Source organism: Pinus tabuliformis, chromosome 3_1 (genome assembly GCF_031772625.1).
Source record: "Pinus tabuliformis cultivar Carrire ecotype Pingquan chromosome 3_1, CPIR1, whole genome shotgun sequence".
NCBI classification, from domain to species: Eukaryota; Viridiplantae; Streptophyta; class Pinopsida; order Pinales; family Pinaceae; genus Pinus; species Pinus tabuliformis.
In genome coordinates, this window is record NC_142301.1 from 54553542 (window position 1) to 54576280 (window position 22739).

Below are 22739 nucleotides of genomic sequence, written 5' to 3' on the forward strand. Positions count from 1 at the left end.
CAATATCATTATGATTAGCATGTTTTAGCCAAGTTGTGCAAGCTTATCTTGGAAAAGAAAATTAGTCGTTGGCTTGAGATTCATTGTAAAAGAGCTAAAGGCCAAGCTATGTTTAGGAAATATCATTCAACCATGGACCATATTGTTACTCTTAAGATGATTGTAGAGAAATTCCACAATAATAAAATTGATCTTTTCTATTGTTTTGTTGTCTTTGAAAATCTTTTGATACCATTCCTAGAACAAAGTTATAGAAGATACTAGAAGAGATAATAGTTCCTCTTAAGTTGAGGGTTGTTCTGACAAGGATGTACGAGAATATTATTGCCAAGCTTAGGACCACTAAGGGTTGGTGAGAAGAAACTAAATGCAATATTCAAGTCAAGCAGGGGTGTCCCTTATCCCTCTACCTTTTTTGGCATATACATTGATAAGCTAGAAAAAATTTAGAAGAAGGAAGTTGTGTTGGCCCTGCACCCACTAGTATGGTCATAACTCTTCTCGCTTATGCTGACAACATTTTTTTTTGCAATGAGCCATTGCAATATTGGAAAGCAACTCAAAATCCTCCAATGTGGATATAACTGCAAATATCGACAAAACTAAAGTTATGATAATTGAATCTAGAAAGATCACTTATGAAACTTTCATTTATGACAACAAATCCTTGGAGAGAGATCCCTCATATAAATATTTAAGAATCAACATCCATCATAAACTCAATTGGAATTATAACATTGAAAAAATGATAAATGGAGGTTGGAAAGCTTACTATGTGCTTGAAAATAATTGTATGCCGGCAAATATTTGAATTTGGAATAAAAAAAGCTCCTATTTGACACTCTCATCACTCCTATTATTTTATATGGATGTGAGGTTTGGGATTGCACTATATCCAAAGAGTCGTGGGGAAAATTGAACAGATCCAAAAGAAATTTATAACTTGTAACCCCAAGATTAAAGAAAATACTCCATAACCTATCCTCCTAATTGAAGCAAGTATTTCCCCATTGAAAACATGGTTATGACTAAGTATCTTATGTATAAAAAGAAGTACTTATACAACATCAATGTTAAGAGGTTTCCTAAAATTGCTTCTAACTATAGCCAAAACCCCCACCTTTGGCTCAAAGAATGTGGCATGAGGTTGCCTAGTATTAAGGAATAAATGAGGATATCATCTTGTAGAATTTGGATAATACTAATTACTTTCAAAGTTAAAGAGAAATTGTGGGGAAATAAAGAGCTCGAGGGAAAAAGGAAACTACAATATCATAAGGAGGGGATCAACCCCAATCTTCAAAACCAAAATTATCTCTCTATCTTCACTAGTGTTAAGAACAAAATGAACATTGTCAAGATTAGAAATAGTTCTCATGAGTTTCCTAGTGGAATTGGGCGTCACTCAATTCCCAAAACCAGTTGAGATAAAAGAGATAGTCACATATTCAATCCAAAAAGAGTTAAGATGAAAAATATTTTCTCTTAAATTATCCATCTTATACTCACATTAGATATATAAATATAAATATAAATTTAAATTATTTATCTTCATTATATATAAATAAAAATTCTTCATCATTTTCTTCGTTTTATATATATAATATTTATAAATATTAAATAATTAATGATAAGATGTATTTTCTTCGTTTTATATATATATATATATTAATATTAAATAATTAATGATAAGATGTATTCCTACTACATTCTTTGTATCTTTGATGCAAAAGTTATTTATAAATGAATATATATATATATAATATTCATAAATATTAAATAATTAATGATAAGATGTATTCCTACTACATTCTTTGTATCTTTGATGCAAAAGTTATTTATAAATGAACATAGAGGCTTTTTTTTATTCATTTGAGATGCTGTTTAATTTATTTTTTCAATTCTATTCGTAAGTTTAAACTTTTATTAAATTAAATTCGTTATCTATTTTTCTTTTTTATTTTGTGTACGGTGGAGAGTCCTTTTGTCTGGCGAATCAAACTCGGTCTCTCACGGGCAGCCAGAGTCAGATTCCGGGTGCTTCCAACTTCCAGGTCATGGCGGCCGCTGCGGCCTCCTTGACGACAATTGTTCCAACTCGTTGACGCCCTCCCATTCAAATTCGAAGGCCCCACAACTGTGTTTGAAAACACATTTCCAACGGTTCCCGCTAACAACTATGTTTGAAACTACTTCCCGCATTCCCACTAGGTCGTGCCTGCCTCACAATTAACCCCCATTCCATCCTATTAAATCCCGGGTCCTCACCACCTTACTTCCCCTCTATCCATTTCAATTTTTCTTAGCGAGATCTGAAAGCTTGCTTCTTCTAGAGTTGTGGGTTGTCGAGATGATGGACTTCATTTTCTCCTTGGACACTCAGTCCCTGCGAGAAATAATGAGAAGCATAATTATAGCTTTAGGCTGGAACTATATTGCGCTGTGGTCGTTGGATCAGCATGCCCGGTAAAATTCTTTCCCCCTTTTCTCCTGAGGCTTTCTTGTCATGAATATCATTTGAATTTATATATGTCGTTTTAGATATAATGTATGGTTTTCATTTTCAGAGATTTACAATGTAAGGACGGATGGTTTAAACCAGAAATGGAAACTGGATCGTCCACGGCCCGAAGTGTAGGTCAAACACTTTTCAATATTTACAAGCTTTGTCGATTTGCTGTGGACACAGGGTAAGTTTAAGCCATACTCAGAATACCCAGCTATAGGACGGATTTAGAAAGGGCGTTGTAAAACCCTTTAACGTTTTTCATTATTTTGAGGATATTTTATGTAGATGGTGTATTTTTGTTGTTTAAAATATCTTTTTAAATATATAAATGGATTGAATTTCTTGAAAAAAAAAAATTAAGCATTATGCAGAACACTAAAATTGCAAATTTAATGAATATATCAATTTTGAAATCAGATTTTTAAGCATAAACAAGGGTACCAAGCAGAGGTGTCTTCTTACTGTAAACATTACATGCTCACTTATGTCTTCTGTTCGGACTGTGGACAACCTTGTCTCTGTCCGCGCAGTAACACTTCAAAAAATCTAATATTAAGATTGCAGATATTCACAGTGCTAATTAACGGCAATCTCCACAGAGTTTGATTAAAAAAAATCGAGTTGTGGAGTTGCTACACCTGTACTTTGTGGACCTGTGCCCAGGGAGATCTACCGATGTTTTCCTTTACCTAATATGTCCAGGAACCCATAATCACCGGCTCTGATGAATCCATGTAGTAAGAATTGGTGTACAAATCGTGTGGTTGGCTAGTTGTAAGACCTCTTCATGAATCCGATTTCAAGATATTCACCTGTAATCTTCTTTGTTTTCATAGAAATGCGGGTTAGCACTTTCTTCATTATTCACCCTAAATCTGCAATTAGGATAAATGTTAGAAACTATCTGTGAATGTTGATAGGCATAGTGAATGGTATCAGAATCATGAACAGCTAATAATGGTATAAGAATAATGAATGAATGGTATAGTATAATATTTATTAAAAGCCAACGTTTCATATTTCATAAGAACAATGAGGAGAGTAGAGAGGCATGCCACTTTTAACGTTTCATATTTCATAAGAACAATGAGGAGAGTAGAGAGGCATGCCACTTTTCACTAGTATAAAAATATTCACCTGTAATCTTCTTTGTTTTCATAGAAATGTGAGTTAGCACTTTCTTCATTATTCAACCTAAGTCTGTAATTAGGATAAAGGTTAGAAAATATCTGTGAATGTCAATAGGCATAGTGAATGGTATCAGAATCATGAACAGCTAATAATGGTATAAGAATAATGAATGAATGGTATGGTATAATAATTATTAAAAGCCAACGTTTCATATTTCATAAGAGCAATGAGGAGAGTATTTCATAAGAGCAATGAGGAGAGTAGAGAGGCATGCCACTTTTCACTAATATAAAGATATTCACCCGTAATCTTCTTTGTTTTCATAGAAATGCCGGTTAGCACTTTCTTCATTATTCAACCTAAATCTGTAATTAGGATAAAGGTTAGAAACTATCTGTGAATGTCGACAGGGATAGTAAATGGTATCAGAATCATGAACAGCTAATAATGGTATAGGAATAATGAGTGAATGGTATGGTATAATATTTATTAACAGCCAACGTTTCATATTTCATAAGACCAATGAGGAGAGTGAGAAGCACTCCACTTTTCACTAATATAAAGATATTCACCTGTAATCTTCTTTGTTTCATAGAAATGCGGGTTAGCACTTTCTTCACTATTCAACCTTAATCTGTAATTAGGATAAAGGTGAGAAACTATCTGTGAATGTGGATGGGCATAGTGAATGGTATCAGAATCATGAACAGATAATAATGGTATAAGAATAATGAATGAATGGTATGGTATAATAATTATTAAAAGCCAACGTTTCATATTTCATAGGAACAATGAGGAGAGTAGAGAGGCATGCCACTTTTCACTAATATAATATACAAAATTAGTCAAATGTTAAAATATAATTATAGATTTAAAAATTAAAGTTATTATTAAAAGTGTCATTTATTGATGGAAAGGAGATATGAGAATAAGTTAACATCTTGTATTTTGGATGGTAAGATTAAAAGAAAGATTAATGTGCAAACTTCTACTAAGGAGAGGAGAGGAAAGGATAGGATAAGATAAGATAGTTATGTAATTATTATTTTAGTTGAATTTTATTTTTGGATTTAAAATATTTAGTGAAAACAATTCGCTGTAATTTTAATTTAAAAGGTTAACAATTAAGTTACAATAGTTTTCTTATTGTTTTAAGAAAATTTCAATTTAAAAGTTTAGGAAGATGGATATTATAACAAATATTTTGAAATTGTGCCATTTTTATATTCAATTCTTTTAATATTACAAAGATGACAAACTCTTTTGGTATACAATATTTTTGGAATTGTGGAATGTCTTCTTTTGACATACAAATGTTTTAAGAATTCTCAAGCACTCTTTTCCATGTAAAGCTTATGAGAATTTGTTCTTATTTTAACAATGTTATTTTTTTTCTTTAAACTAGTCAAAAAAGAATATTTTTTAATGTTTTTATTTGGGTTGATATCTTAATTTTTTTTAATCTTTTAATTCTTTATTACAAGATAATTGCTTCTTGAATTTAGATATAGCAATATTTTTTATAATATCATTATTCTATATTTATTCCTCAATTATTTAACCAAGATTTGGCATCTTTATCTCAACACTAGTTAAGTCAAAAGTGGTTTTGTGTTAGACAACAAACACCCAAATAGTTTGGAAAAGGAAAGAAAAGTAACTACACCCTTGAGAATTAGATAAAAGAATGAAGGATAAGAATCTTCGAGTGGGCAACTTCCTTTTATAATAGAATAAATGTATAAGATGAGATGACTTTAAATCTAGGCCTCTTTTATATATAGATAGATAGATAGATAGGTTACATTTATAATTAAAGAGTTTATGAGACAAAACCCAACACTTGATTATTTATATATTTTGTACATGAAAAACTTATCTTCCCATTTCACCCCTTCTACTCATAGGTTCTTCCACTTGATGAGTAACTCAATAATTACTTGATTATATAATGGCCTCATCCATGCTTTAAGGATTATTTTCAATTCTAGTATCATTTGTCTTTCTTCATTAATATATGGTAAAAATGTTTGGACTAGGATCTTGTCACTGATTATCTTCTTTAAGCAAGAAATCTGTAATACTAGATGTACATGTGAAGATGGAAGAAACCCCAATTTGTGAACCATAGTTCCATTTTTCTGCAACACCTTACGAGGACCATATTACTTAGGCGATAATTTATTGTTTTTCTTTTATTTCTTGAGGGGCGTCTATTTATATTATTCTAGCTTCAAAAGTACTCAATTCCCTGCTTCAAATTTCCTTTCACTACTATATTGATATACTTTTTGTTTCATCCTATGTTGTGTTGTAACTAAGTTGTCATTCAGTGGATTAAGAACATGTTGTTGGTGCTCTATGCAATCCTCCACTTCTTGAACTTTTACTTTCCCCCTCAAGGGTGAAGTGAATGAGAATAGATTATATCCACAAAGTACCATAAATGGGGACATTTTTCATTAAGTATGGAATGACATGTTGTACCACCATTTTTCCAAGGGAAACCTCTTGACTCATTTTATATGTTTATCAGTTTCAAAGCAAAACATACTTGTTTCTACATGTTTATTCACAATATCAATTTTCCCATGAGATTGAGGATGGTAAAAGGCGTCGAAATCCAGTTGAGTACATCTTACCCACACAAATGTAGGTAACCCCATAGGAGAAATTTGTTCTTCTTCTTTGGACAGACAACCATCTAGCACCCCTACATTTCTCAATATATGTTGATATGTCATATTCCTCTATCATTTGCACTGTTCAAACACCACTCACCATCCAACATTCCTCTTGAAGGTGGGTCATCATTCGGCGGTACTTTAACCATTTTGCAATCATGTTCTTTTACTTAATGTTTTGGGCATTCCTAACATGGATTAATGGTGATCTGGATGATTGACCAATTTTAACTGAAATATTATTCTTTCACCTTACTAGGGATGTTAGTTTTTTACCCTAGTCGAGTGAGACCTCCTTTGAGGCCTTAGGGTTTTAGGAGGGGCATTACTTGGGAAACCTTGATTGAAGTACTGTGTCCATATTGATCCCATACTTACCACTTTCTATCATTCCCTAGATTTCATATCCATTCTTCATGCTTGTTTTCATTGGTTCATTGGGATTTGCACCCCCATATCCTCATCCTTGAAATTGGCCTAGAAAAACTACCTTAGAGGTTGATGCATATGAAAGAATGAAAAAAACATAATATGGCCACAATAAAAGAAAATGAAAAATATGGATGGTATATTAATTAGTGCATGGGAAAAACCCTAGCATGAGCTATACCCCTCTCATTAACCATCACCCGGGACATGAGCACTTAATGCTCCATCACATAATGAAGGAACCCTTTAACATCCAAGCCCTAATGAGTGAGAATCTACCACATCATTAAGGGGTAAATAAATTCTAAATAAGTAAAAGCAAGCTTGGACACCAAAGTTATGCTCCTTATCAAAGAATTATTAAAAATAAGCGCACCATGAGAGTGGAAAAAGCGGGTTGAGGAAAGGGGTAACTCATGGCTCCATCATTCCTCCCTCCTTAGATCTATAAAAGCAGGATGATAAACCTCCACATCTAGTCCCATGACCATGGCACCTCACCTTAAAGTTTTTCCTATATATTGCTATTAGTATGGCATGCACCTATGGATTAAATGGTTGACCTAGGACATGTTGCATCCCCTTAGGGGTTGAAAACACTTAGTAGGGTTGAACATCTATCCATCCCTAATATAAGTAGGGAACCCTTTTACTGGACTTGTTCTAGTTAAATATTTGAAGGTGATCTTTGTTTGAAGTGTTATTATGCCCTTAACAAATAACTATGGTACATTATGATGCATATATGGTCATTGCCCCTAATTATTGGTGAATTTCACACAAACTTTGAGATGGTTTTCTCATGTGGTCCTTCACATAGTAGTAGATGCATTTGAGTGCATATTATATGTCTATGCTACACATCATGTCCAAATCATTTTTCACTTCCATGGAGAAATGATGACCTTGCAGATGCACCATTTCCCCTCTAGAGCATAGAATTGGGAACTTTCATGACTCCAATAAATGATTGAAACCTTAGAGCACCCCCAAATGTTGAAACATTAATATCCTCTTGCTTGGTGTTGTATCCAACGTACCCAGCATGCCCCAAGGTTGGCCTTGACACCACTTGATGGGCATTACTTGAGTATGAGTTTAGACAACAATTGTCATCCCTAGAATCACAAGGGAGGGATTTTACTTTCAATTGGAGCCCTAAGGCTAGAGAGAGGATACCATGTCACCTATCTAGCCCTTTAGAGGGTGGCATAGAGCACCCAAAGCATGGTTTTGATACTCGGAGGCATTTTGGGGAATTTCTTGATAGCTTACCCTTACAGATTGGAGTCGATTATGATGATGGGACATCTTGCTAGCCCATCCATGCAATTTCATACCATTTATGACCCAAAAATGGAATTTTTCATGTTTATGCAGGATGTTGAGCCACACTTGTGGGATTTTATGGCATTATTATGTTGTTTTGAGCTTTGAAATTGGCTTGTAACCCCTTGTCTTGGAAAACTCCCAAAATTTAACTTGCGTATGGGCTATAGGTTAATATTTTGTTGTGGATAAAGGTAATGGGCCTCATATAAATAGAGGGTCCCTTCATTATTTTTATTTATCATCACACTATAGAATTTAGCCCCTCTTCTGGGGCACGACTTAGCCTTTATCTAATTCGCTACTTGTGGAGATGACTTTTATGGAGTATTTACTATTGGAGTTTTGATTTTGCATTGGAAATGTTTTTTTTGGATTGAAATAAGGTATTTTCATGGAAAAAATTATAAGTTAATTGTTGATTTTTATTTTTATGAATGTAAATAAATTTATGCTAAAGTCTTTCTATGGTCCATGACTAAAGCATATTTTTGTGGGAAATATTAGTTATATTTTGCATGGTAAATATTTCTTCCTTGAAATCCATAAGAGAAATCCTAGTGTGTGTCTCCTATTTAATTTCTCCCCTCACAAAAAAGATAGTTAGTGCTTCAGAAACTGGAAAACATATCCCCCACCTACTCCAATCATTAGTCATTTATCTTTAATAAATTTTCCCTAAAACTCCATCATCCAAGTAGAATTAGGTACTATTATATTTTGTGTTAGTCAAAATCCTCCAAAATTTAAATATTTTACTTTTTTCTATTTTTCCTAGGCTTCTTAAGGCAAGCCGCTAGTGTTTCTCACAAGGATGAATTTCTCCTAAGGCATTGTGGATACACGTTGGTCTATTAAAAACCTAAGATCTCATTTTTCCTTTTTTCACGCAAAATATTTTATTATGATGAATCTTCACCTAATAAGGTTGATTTCATCCTCCCCTATTCAATTTTATTCCCTAAAAACCATAACCCTAGCCTAGCTCTAACTTGGAACCTATTTTGAGGGTGTTGTTCTATTTCTTTTTTGATCCAATTTTCTATCAAACCCTTTCCTTGAGTTCTATATTTCTAGCCATTCCCTTATTATGCATATCAAGAAACCCTAGTTTGTAGGAGTCTTCATCTATCCTAGGTGTATGATACATTGTCCCTTCAAAAAAGAAGAACATAGCCTTCTCCAATATGGAGTATTCTCATCTAGCCTAATTTTCATCACCTTGAACCTTGTATTTAGAGTATAATTATAAGTGAATATTCACTAAAGAGAGGGATGGAGATTGTTGAGGTGATAATGGCATTATCTCCTCATTATTGTTACAAGGTCTATCCCTCATCTTATGAAACCTATCACAATGTTGGATTTTAACTCTCACCTCATTGGGAATCGATCAAGTGGATTAACCACCACTACAGGATCCACCCTGAGACCACTCAAAGAAATTAACGAAAATGGTTCGGAAGTTTACTAATTCCTGCAGGTTTTGGTGTAACGGAAAATCTAACATGGTACCAAAGCCTTAGCCAGGTTCGATTCCCCAATTTGTGTTTAAGGGGGGGTGTTGGATTTTCGCACTCACCTCGTTAAGAATCGATCACGTGGAATAACCACCACTCTGGGATCCACCCTGGGACCACTCAAAAAAGGTAATGATAATGGTTTAGAAGTTTACTAATGCTTGCGGGTTTTGGTGTAACAGAAAACCTAACACACAAGGTTTTCTATATTTTGCTACAAAAATACCCAAAGAAGAAAATAATTTAGTCCAAAGAAGTACCAATGAACCTAGATCTATATCACTTACAAAAATATTGCAGACTCCATGTAGCTTCTAAACTATTTCCATGAATTTTTTATCTTAGACTATACTTCCTTTAAAAGGACGAGAATAACAATAATATTTATCTATATTTATTATATTTACCACACCTTTTAAATCATCCAATACAATTATTTCAATCAAATATATGTCAATTGTAAGTTATGTACCTTTAAAATAATAACTAGACTTTCTTCCCAGCGTACCATTTTCCTAATGTATCTTTAATATTTCAATCCATATAAGTTTAAAATTTTGGCATATAGTACTATGATATGTGTTTTGTAAATGCCATATGTTTTACCAAAATTTGATGTGCCAAGTGAAAGTTATGGTAAATTTCCTAAAACTTGTTGGTTCTAGGCCCTTTCTTAACAACAAACTTGTATGAAATTCCATGTATCTAATTTTTCTAATACAATTCTAAGATATATACATGATATACTATGGTCCATCCTATTTCTAATGAAACTTGTGGCACTCAATTTGGATATTTTTAGAGTTCAATATGAGTGTTTTACCTAAAAAAAAGTTTTGAGACTAATTGTTGGACTACTAAAAAAACCCTACTATCCATAGCTCATAAATTTCAATGTATAGACCATCAAAATTTGAAACTTTTACAATGTGATCTATGATGAGTTTCCTTAGGAAATTGAAGTTTTTTCACTTTGATATGTCCCAAAAAAACATATAGTTGTTTTACCAATAACACATGTTTGAGACTAGTTTTAGGTATAATTGAAAACCTCAATTTCCATAAGCTATGACTCTAAAAGTATAATAAAACAAACCCTAAAGTTTTTATCACATGTGCATTTTTATGTCTTCTCAAACTCCCAAAACGTTTTCTCTCTTAAAATTCTTAAAAAAAAAAATGTTAGAGTGAAAATTTCAAGGTGACTCGTGTGAAGGAGAAAACCCAACGATCATGCCCTAAATCCAAATGCTAAGTAAGAAGCACCTAAATAGACAAAAATTAGAAAAAGAGGTAACTCCACATCTCTATACTTAGATAGAATAATGAATGATGTACCTCTTAAAGGGGGAAATATCGTTTTACAATAAATAAATAAAATGTATATGATGAGATGATTTTGAAGCTAGCTCTCCTAGATATATATAGGAGACAAAGGGTAGAATTAGTAATAAGGGATTTATCCAACAACACTAACAATAAATAGAAACGTTTAACTCAATGTCTAGGCCTTTATCTATGACCTAAACTCTAGCTTTATCTAAGACTTAACATTTTGGATCAAGTTTGAAGCAATCTTAGGAGGCCTATTATCTTACATGTTGTTTATATTAACCTTATAGATAAAGTACCTAATCATAGCGATACCATCAATGGGGAGAAGTCTACCTTTTATGAGGAGGATAGGATTGGGTATATTGTCTTTAATTTTGAAGCTGAACACTTTTGTATTTTATCTATCTTTCTCCACAATCCATGGATAAATCTTCTAAAAATAACTCAAATATATTTGCTAGTTGTCCACTTCTCTGACATGTTAATTGTACGTAGGTAGACAGTGAGAAGTTTTAAATGTTGATAAATATGTGTACTTTCAATTTATGTGTGTAGATATAGATATAGACGCGGATGGTTTTTTTCTTAAGACCTACATTGAAAGTATTTTAGTTTAAGTAAATGTTTAAACACATTTTTTCTATAATATTTTTTTAACGTTGTTTATTAACTCTTTTTTGAACATGGAATTACAAATCTCCCATGTAAGGGACTCTAGAAAAGCCTCTATGCTTGATAAATAACAACACAATTTTAACTTGATTTCTCTACCATGTCACTCATTTTCCACTACTTATTCTAATTTTCATGGGTAAATGGAAAATAATTAGTCTCCATTTTAATTAGTAAATTGAATAAAATGTATAGTAAATATAAATCTACTTATGCATATTTTTAAGGTTTTCTATTACTTTTAAGAATATTGGTTTTTGAATTACTAATTCTTGCATATATAAGACAAAGATGTTTACATGGTTTATAATTATCCTAAATCCATCTTAAATTCCAATATATTAAGCATGGAAGACCATCTAAAAAATAATACAAGGTACTTCCTTACATTAATAGGTTATTTATGAGAAAAGTTTAGGGTTTTTTCTAGAAACCTTTAAAAGTTTTAAAGTTTTAAAAATTTGGTTGAAAATCATTGTGGTAATAAGTTGAAATTTTTACATGCTAATGATGGTGGTGATCTTAGTTGTAATGATTTTTTATTCTATTATGAAGCACATTAAAACTCAAGGTTAAGTACTACATCTTATACCTCACAACAAAATGTAGTTGCCAAAAGGGAGAACTAATATATTATGGAAATTCTTAGCTACATTGTGCATGCTAAAAAGATGAGGTTTTGAATACACTAATGTATTTGATGAATATAAGTCCAACCCTTTCGATGAAAAGAATTACTTAAGAAAAAGAATCAAGTAAGCATAAACCCTCATTTTTTTTTTTTGGGGTTTTTGTTAATAGTCATGTTCCTAAAAATAGTGCACAATAATTGGAAAGATTTGTTTTTAAGTATTTTAATTATTCTATATGATCCTCTTAAGAATAGATTGACTATTAGGCTATATGATCATCCTAATACGAAATTTACTCTTACGCTATATGATCTTATTAGTAGATATGTCATATTTATTAAATATTTTAATGTTTCCTCGCCTCATGACATTAGTAGAAAGAATTAAGTTAAGTCTCGTGACATTATTAATAGGAATCAAGTTTGTTCTTTCATTTGTTTCTAGTGATTTATGCACTCATGAATGATGTAATAAAAGCATTTAACTCTTTTCTTGAAGCAAATGAAATGAAAGAATGGAAAGATGGAATGTAAAGATAATATATGCATTAATGTATCACATTACCCACATGAGAATATCTCAAATTACCACCATCCTAAACCCATTTTAATTTTATACCTATCAAGTGACGATAAGGATCAAATCACCTCTAGAATCAAAAATTTTGACCATGCAATCAATTCCAACTTCTTAACCTAGCTTCTATGTTTATTGTGAATACTTAGGAAACGACATCAATCTATATATGTGATGATCCCATCACTCATCCACATTAGCATATTGATCCCATCCATATCAATCCGATCACGTCTAACAATAAAAATGTGAATGTTGTATGACATTTCTCATCTGAGATTGTGAATGCGCCATCACATTGTCTATCCAAGATTTTTAGTGATGACAATGATCATACTGGTGATAAACATAAATATGAAACATTGGAAATGGAAATATTCAAGTAAACTATACTATCTACCTAAACGTGGGAGCTTTTCAATTCATTATTCATGCATAAAAATGTGAATGTTGTATGACATTTCTCATCTGAGATTGTGAATGCTCCATCACATTGTATATCCAAGATTTTTAGTGATGACAATGATCATATTGGTGATAAGCATCAATATGAAACATTGAAAATGGAAAATATTCAAGTAAACTATAATATCTACTTGAATGTGGGAGCTTTTCAATTCATTATTCATGCCATTTGTTTGATGATTTCAATTGTCTTTTGAATTTGCTTCTTTGTTCAATGATATTTTTTTATTTTTTTTTGGTGTTATGCTCAATTTTATTATTTTAAATTTGTTAGATATAACTTCTTATATATATTGCATTATTATTTATTTGTTTATATGTTATATGTTTAATATATATTTATTATGTTATTTTCTTTGGGTGGCCATCATATATTTTGAGAAATATGTTATTTATTTATTAAAATTATTATGAGTTTTAACATTTAATTATTGTCCATATTGTAATATTTTTATTTTTTAATGTGCTATATGTTAAATCCATGTTGAACACGAAAGGGAAAATACATCTCACTCCTACAAGGATATATAAATCAATGAGATGCACAAGTCATAAGCTACATATGAGCTTACAATACCAAATATAAAACCCATGGAAGTATAGTTATGTATAAAGCCAAATTGATAGTTAAAGGTTATTCCCAACAAGAAGGAATTGATTATGAGAAGACATGTACCCCAAAACTGAAGTTGATACTATTAAGAGCTAGTCATTTCCATTTTTGTTCAATTATTTTGGAAGTCACATCAAATGGATGTTATAGTTAAGTACATACAATTTCTAGATTGGAAACAAATTTATTATGAGGGGACATTTTTGTAAACAAAAATAGTTGTAGTCAAGTTAGTGATTTCCCCTTTTTTCAATTATGTTGGAAATTACATTAAATGGATGTAAAAAGTACCTTTTGGAATGGATATTTACTAGAGGAGATATATATGTAACAACATGAGAGTTTGATGGAGATAGGAAAATATCATATGGTATGTAGGATAATTAAGGCCTTGTATGGATTGAGGCAAGCTCTGATAACTTGATCCCTAAATATTAATTGGCATCTCCAATCAATAAGGTTAAAGTACCACCCTTAAGACCTAAATTTATATGTAAAGTATGAAAAAAGAGAGATATTTATTTTTCTTATGTTGGAAATATATTTATACTAAGGGGGATGAAACAGTATAATGGCCAATTTTAACAAATCCCAAAAAATTGAAAGCATATACAATGTCAATCGCATCGAAAACATAAGAATACACCAGATATACGTGCAAACCCTTACGGGAGAAAACCACAAAAATTATTTAAATGATTGTTCTCGTAGGAATCAACCTACTATTACAATAATTCACTAGCACCAACCAATGGGAGACACCAATCCCCTAAAATAATTTACTGGCACCAACTAGAATGAGAATTCATTCTCCAAAAATAATTTACTAGCACTAACTAGAAGGAGACACCAATCCCCTATATTAGAGGAGGCTTCCTTGAACCCGATGAACGTATTTTTCCTTTATTTTTCTTGTTATGAGTGATAAAAACAATAGCATCTCCTTCTTCATATTTTTCTTTCTTGCCTCTTGAGATCATCCTTGATTCTTCTTGACTAAGTTTTCCAATGAGCTCATCAAATGATGGGAAAACATTGTTATTGCTTATAGTGGTAATGAAGGTTTCCCAAATATGAGGGAGACTTGTAATGGTTACCAACACCAACTTCCTGTCAGGTATGGTTTCCCCAACTCTCTACAATTGATCTTGAAGACGAGACATCTTCGTAATGAAGGATTGCACAAAACTTCCTTTATTAGTATTCATATATTTAAGTTGAGCTTTCAAGGAGATTATTTCATTCAAATTTTTAACTTCATACATGCCAGCTAGGTTATCATACATATCCTTAGACATTTTCAAATTTCCCACATATGCAAGTAAATGATCTTGTAAACCATTAGCTATCATTTTATTTGCTTTTAACTCACCTTTCTTGTACTTGTTCTTGGAAGGAATGTAAGAATTCTATGGAGGCATGGATACTTTTCCTTGTATGTATTCCCAAACATCATTATCATCAACTATGATTTCCAACCTAACCTTCCAAGAAGCAAAGTTAAATCAGTCACCCAAATTCTCATTTTCCTTGAAGTAAGAGGTTAACATCTTGACTTGATTAGATAGGCTCCTTCAACTTTTCCAAAGATGATTGCTTCAACTCTTGTCTCCTTTGGGCTTGTCCTTCACCCTAGTTCTCATACCATGTTAATTTTACCATTGTTCTATGTTGTTTCAATTACTTTATCCCAATTTAATTCTTCAATTAGAAATCTTTCAATAATAATTAATATTTCCAATCATCAATTGTAATTGAAGATAGAATAGTAAATGCAATGGCAATAGGAGATAATCAACACATAAACAAGAGACACGAATTTGATCAAGGACCAGGGGAAAACCCCACAAGGAGGAAATCCTTTCAAATTCTTCTTCTTTTAGATTGTCATAAAATTTTCATTAGAGAGTACAATGAGCCAAAATTATCCATCAAAATCAACCAAAAAATATCCAAGATATGAGCCCTATAATAATATTAATCATAGTAGCATTCAAGGTTGTGGTCAATTCTTCAGATCTTCGGTCAACTATTCGCAGAAACCCTAAGTCTCAGTCACATGGAGCAAGTGTTCATGTGTGCAGCTGAAGCGCTCTGGCTATGAGGATAGGATTGTACGCATGCGGCTAAATTTGAAAATTTCTTGTGACAACCCTACGGTTGCGAAACAAAACCCCTAATCCACACATGAAAGCTTCAGACCCTGCAATTTTGGACCTGTACGAACCAACTTCAAACCTGTGCAAACCAAACCAAAGAAGAAAGAATAATAAAATGCTTGATGATGATGTCCAAATGAGGGTCACCTGACTTGTATTTATAGGTGTTGGAGGAGGGATAATTTGTCCTCTAGGTTGACCTCAACAAATGTCATATTGTGGGCTTCATACCAAAAATACACTTTCCCTTGTCTAAATCTAGGGCTTCAAAGGTCAAAATCGGTCCTCTCGAAAAGAGGAATCTAGTCTAATGGCTAGAATTTGTCACTGAGTTGAAAAATTAACTCAATTATTCTACACAAATGATGGTCGACATGGAAAATTATAGGATAGAAAAATACCTTCCTCAAGTTCCTTATATCCTTTTCCCCCATCTCAGAAATCGTGCTCATAAGGAATCTTGGTAGCTACAATTTTGTTATGAAACCATCTCACAAAAAGATAGAAAATATAGATCAACAACTTCAAAATTAGCCTCTTTGAGGGGGCAACCTCCTTTACATTACACAAATGAACAATTCTTGGATGATACAAATGACTAAACCTCCTTTTTATATATAGGAGTCTAAGGGGTCACAATATAATCAAAGTCGACATAACAATAATAATATAAGGGCACAAAAATAACAATAGTGGGCTTCTATGGGGCACACTAATAACAATATGGGGACAATAAGGGCACAATAATAACAATAAGGGCTACAATGACAATAGTAATGGGGGAATCACTAGTATTATAGGGACCTAACAAGCCCCTCTCCTTCAAAAAAGTGTTGTCCTCAACGCTTGAGTAGTTCTGGATTCTTCTATATAAAATTCTCATCCTCCCATGTGGAATCTTCAGCAGGTAAGTTCTTCCACTTGATGAGATACTCCAAAGTTGATCGATTTTGTAGTTGTCGAGTTCTTGTTTTTGTGACTACTTCAGGTTCAAATATGATTTTTCCTTCCTCGTCAAGTTCTCGCAATATTGTTTGAATTGGGAGCTTGTCACCTATAACCTTCTTTAAACATGAAACTTGGAAAAATGGGTGCACTCGAGAAGCTGCAGGAAGCTCCAATTTGTATGTCATAGTACCAATATTTTGCAACACCTTGTATGGACCATAACACTTTGGTGATAATTTATTATCCTTCTTAGCTTTATTGAGGGACATTTGTTTATATGGTTGTAGCTGTAGGAATACCCAATCACCTACATCAAAACTTATTTCGTTGCGATGTTGATCTACCTGTTGTTTCATTCTATTCTGTGCCAAAGTGAGGTTATCCTTTAAGAGTTGGAGAACTTGTTGTTGATGCTCGATGTGATCTTCCACTGCTTGAACCTTAGAATTTTCTCTTAAATATGATGTGATGGATGGTGGATGATATCCATAAAGTGCCATAAATGGGGTCATTTTTGTTGCAGTATGGAAGGAAGTGTTATACCACCATTCAGCTAGAGGCAACCATTTCACCCATTGTGCCTATTTATCAGAGACAAAGCAATGCATATATCCTTCCAAACATTTGTTTACTATCTCAATCTACCCATCAGATTGAGGATGATAAGATGAGCTATGAGTTAACTGAGTACCAAGACAAGAAAATAATTATATTCAAAAATTTCTAGTGAAAATGGGATCTCTGTCACTTACAATAATCTTTGGGTTTCCATGTAGCTTTTGAATTGTTTCCATAAATGCATTAGAAATTGTACTAGCTTTAAATGGATGAAATAATGCACAAAAGTGTTCATACTTGGTAAGTCTAACTACCACCATGATGACACTCTTTCCTTCAGACTTGGGTAAACATGTGATAAAATCCATTGAAACCTCCTCCCAACGTTGGCTTGGAATGGATAAAGGTTGTAATAGACCTGAGGTCTTAATTTTTTCAACTTTATTTTGTTGGCAAACCAATCATTCCGCCACAAACTTTTGAATATCCGATTTAAGGCCATCCCAAAAAAATTCCTTCTTAACCTTGTGGTAAGATTTTAAAAATCCCCAGTGCCCTCCTAAGGGAGAAGGGTGCAATTTCATAAGAATATTTTGTTTGAGTTGGGAATTCTTACCCAGGGATAAGCGATCTTTGTACTATAACGCATTTTTCTAGCTAAATGTATCAAATGTACTGGGATCTTGTTGTAACTTTTGAGCCCACACTTCTTCGTCATTCATCCCTTGCTTCGTTTATCCAATCTAGTTGGATAATAGAAATGGTGCAAAGAAATGCTTCCACATCCTCATCCTTTCTTGAGAGTGCATCTGCCACAACATTTTGCTTCCCTTTTTGGTAGATGATTTCAAAGTCATAACCCAACATCTTTGTGACCCATTTTTACTGCTCTTCTGAAGATAATCTTTGTTCTAAAAAGTATTTAAGACTATCATGATCTGTTTTTACCTTGAAGTGTCTTCCCATTAGGTAGGGTCGCTATTTCTTAAGTGCATGTAGTATTGCCAACATTTCCTTCTCATAAATAGCTTTGTGTAAATACTTTCCTTTGATTGGACGAATTTCAAAAGAAATAGGTCTTTCTTCTTGCATTAAAATAGCACCAATTCCATTTCTCGGGGCATCACATTCCACAATAAAGTTTTTTGTGAAGTCTAACGTAGCTAAGACCGATGCTTGGCACATTGCCTCTTTAAGATGTTCAAAGGCCTCCGTTGCTTCTGGAGTCCATGAAAATGCATCTTTCTTCAATAATGTTGTTAGAGGTGCTGCTATTCTCCCATAATTCTTAACAAACTTGCGCTAATATCTTGTCAACCCGAGAAATCCTCGCAGATGCTTTATGGATGTGGGGATTTTCCATTCCTTAATGGCTTGAATTTTGCTAGGGTCTACCTTAACACCTTCATGAGATACAATATGACCCAGATATTCCACCTCTTGTACTCCAAAGAAACATTTGGAGATTTTTGCATATAATTGTTTCTCCTCCAATAGTTTGAGCACCCTGTCAACATGTTGAACATGATCCTTCTAAGACTTTCTATAGATTAGTATATCATCAAAAAATACTAACACAAATTTTCTAAGGAAGGGTTTGAAAATGGAATCCATCAAACCTTGAAATGTAGAAGGTGCATTTGTAAGGCCAAAAGGCATGACCAAAAATTCATAATGACCCTCATGAGTTCTAAATGTTGTTTTAGGAATGTCTTTTGTCTTCATTCTGATTTGATGATATCCTAAACAAAGATCCAACTTGGTGAAGTAAATTGATCCATGCAATTCATCCAATAATTCGTCAATGACAGGAATGGGAAATTTATCTTTAATAATAAGCTTTTTGAGCTCCCTATAATCCAGACACATGTGCCATGACCCATCCTTCTTGTGCACCAATACTACTAGAGCAGAGAAAGAACTTTGACTAGGTTGAATTATACCAGCTTCTAGCATTTCTGCAACCATACGTTCAATTTCACTCTTTTGGGCATAGGGATATCTCTAAGGCCTGATGTTTGGAGGAACAATTCCTAGAATCAAATGAATAGCATGATCATGATCACGAATAGGTGAGAGGCCTTTGGGAGTCTCAAATACCTTGGAATGGTTGTCCAATACTTTTTTGGAGATCTGGAGAATTAGATGATTTTGATGTGAGAACCTCTAGTGAACATAATTGTGCAATTACGCCTCATTGTTCTTTCTTTAGAAGTTTTGTCATTCCGTTAGAGCTTATTATATTTCCTGGTTTCCCTGTGATACCCCTTAGTTCAACTTCCTTTCCATCCGAAGAAAATTTCATGAAAAGTTCTTGAAAATTAAAAGCTATTATACCCAAGGATTGTAGCCATTGGACTCCTAGTACAACATTAACACCACCCATCGGAATGGAAATCATTGGGATATTCAATACATATTCTTCCATGGATATCTTGATATTAAGGCACCTTCCAGAGAATTTTTATGGTTCCTCCACTTACCACCATCACTTGACACTCTAGTGCTAGATATAGGAAGCAATTCAATTCCTTGGCTATCTTACAATGAATAAAATTATGGGTACTTCCCAAATCAATCAACACTATTACCTTTTTCTTCTTGATATGTCCTTCTATCTTAATAGTTTGAGGAGTGGTAATTCCGGTCAATGCATTACAATATATGGTCGGATTCAATTCTTCTTTCTCTAGGGTTTGCTCCTGGTGTATATCCTCTTCTTTTGACGTTTCTTGTTCCTTTTCTTCCTCCTCTTCACAATCTATGTAAAATAATTTCTTCTCAGCAGACTTATGACCTTTAGTGTATTTTCTATCACAACTGTAACAAAACCCTTTTGCTCTTTTTTCTTCCAATTGTTGTGGTGTCAACCATGTAGGTTGTGGAAGGCTGGGGCCAACAACACTTCCATCTTTATAGTTGTGAGTGGTAGGCTTCCTTGTTGCCATAATTTTGCTTTCCATTTTTCTTATTAACCTGAATGCCTTCTCCAATGAATCAAGTTCCCAAAGGCGAACCTCATGTTGGATGTTATCCTTTAAAGTCCCTATGAACACATCAATCCTATGCTCCTCTGGAATATATTTTACCCTTATATTCAATTTTTTGAAGTCCTCAATGTGCTCCATCATTGAACCATTTCGTTTGAGATTTATCAATAGGCTAAAAATGTGTTTCTTTTGGTATCCTCATAATGTGCTATCATTTCTTCCGTAAAAATTGCCCAAGTGACAATTTGTTTACAAGAGAAAAGTCATCAATACAATACAAATTGATTTGGTTCCAAATATAAAGTTGCAATACTTACCTTTTGTGTGTTTTTCACATTATGGAGATCGAAATATTGCTCCATCTGTAGTATCCATGTTACGGGATCCTTGCCAGCAAACTTCCTCATATCGATCTTTGGAACATGGTGGGTATTCAATCCACCGTTAGAGTCTATGAAATCATAGTTAACATTTATTTTTTCTCATCATGAGTTTTCTCTATTACCTTTTCGCCATTAGGAAGCCTTTCTTGTAGCAACTTTGTCAAACCTTCCTTCAAACCTTCCATGTCCTTCTTCAAATCTTCAATGTTGTCTTTCATACCATCCATCTTAGCTTCCATGTCTTTCTTTAAACCATCCATCTTATCTTCCATGTCTTTCTTTAAACCATCCATCTTAGCTTTTGTTACTTTTTGTGAGAGTGAAATTTGTTGCACTTGGTCTCATAATTTTGATATATCATGTTGCATTTCTTCCTCTTCTTCATGAGTCATGCTAGAGATTTCAGGTTGCTTACTATGTGTTTCCATTTTCTTTCTTCGGGGCATAAATTAATGATAATTATTCTTCACTATGCCTTTTGAATTCCTTCAAACTAATTTTTCAAACCAAACTTATGCAAAATCTTTAAAAAACTACACGCCTTTTTTTCACTTTGTAGGAGGCTGATATTGAATCATCCTTATCGAAATTCTCCAAGAAAGTGTTATGCCCAATCTCCCAAGATGACCTGATTATACACTTTTTCAGTAAAGCGAACTTGTACGAAGTTACATGTGTCACTATTTTACCTTTTGGACCTGAAAACAATACACAGAAAACTAAAGTCCATCCTCTTTCTATAGTTTCTTAGGAAATTTCAATTTGATACGTAGAGAGAAAGTTATGACGATTTTCCCAAGGTCACTTGTTTGGGATGTAATTCGGGAGCCTAAAAAAACCCTAACTTCCTTGGATCATATCTCAAAAAATATAGTGAGACAAGATCTGAAATGCGGACCCAAGGATCATCGAGATTTTGTCTCAAATGGGTTTTGTTGTTAGCTTCTGAAACGTCGTAAAAAAAAAGTTGTAGCACAAATTCCATGATGGCCTATTTTGGAGCAGTGAAACCCTAGAATCCAAACCTCTGATACCAAATGTTATGAAACTAGCTCACTAAACGATAGAAAAGATAGATCAACGACTTCAAAATCAGCCTCTTTGAGGGGGAAACCTCCTTTACATTGCACAAATTAACAATTCTCGGATCATACAAATGACTAAACCTTCTTTCTATATATAGGAGTCTAAGGGGTCACAATATAATCAAAGTCAACATAACGATAATAATATAAGGGCACAACAATAACAATAGTGGGATTCTATGGGGAACACTAATAAAAATATGGGGACAATAGGGGCACAATAATAACAATAAGGCCTACAATGAAAATAGTAATGGGGGAATCACTAGTATTATAAGGACCTAACAAATTCTCTCAAAAGGACTTTCAACTTTGGCTTGAAGCTCAACCCTATTATACTCTCTGCTTTAACATTGCCTCAAAGAATAATCCATGGGTGGTAGGCATGGGGGTGGGTTGAACATAGAAGTTTTATATTCAGGGGATCTATGATCAGTTTCCAATAATCAAGCAAAATCCTTGACTCTAGCAAATGCCCACAAGTTATCTTCTTTGATAATCATTAGATACTTCAAGCTTTTCATACACCATTTCGTTGTTAGTTCCCTCCCTCATGAAAATAGCTTGAAGAATATTCTGAAAAATATCAAACTTATATTACCCCTATTCCAATCCATCAAATGTATCATGTTCCATGTATTAATAATCAAGAAGTTGATGACATGGTAAACGGTTGGAGCTTAGATGTAACCATTAGGATATTTGATATAAAATTTAATGT

At 33.3% G+C, this 22739-nt stretch overlaps 1 protein-coding gene across 1 annotated transcript in view; it reads left to right on the top strand.

The window, feature by feature from the left end:
* Window positions 1-2301: 2301 nt before the first annotated feature.
* Window positions 2302-22739, top strand: part of LOC149185741 (transcription factor TT8-like) — an 87629-nt gene continuing 67191 nt past the window's right edge. The window contains exons 1-2 of the mRNA XM_089409132.1: window positions 2302-2466; window positions 2568-2690. Coding sequence (XP_089265258.1) covers window positions 2351-2466; window positions 2568-2690 — 239 coding nt within the window. The 5' untranslated portion in view covers window positions 2302-2350. The remainder of the gene's footprint in view (window positions 2467-2567; window positions 2691-22739) is intronic.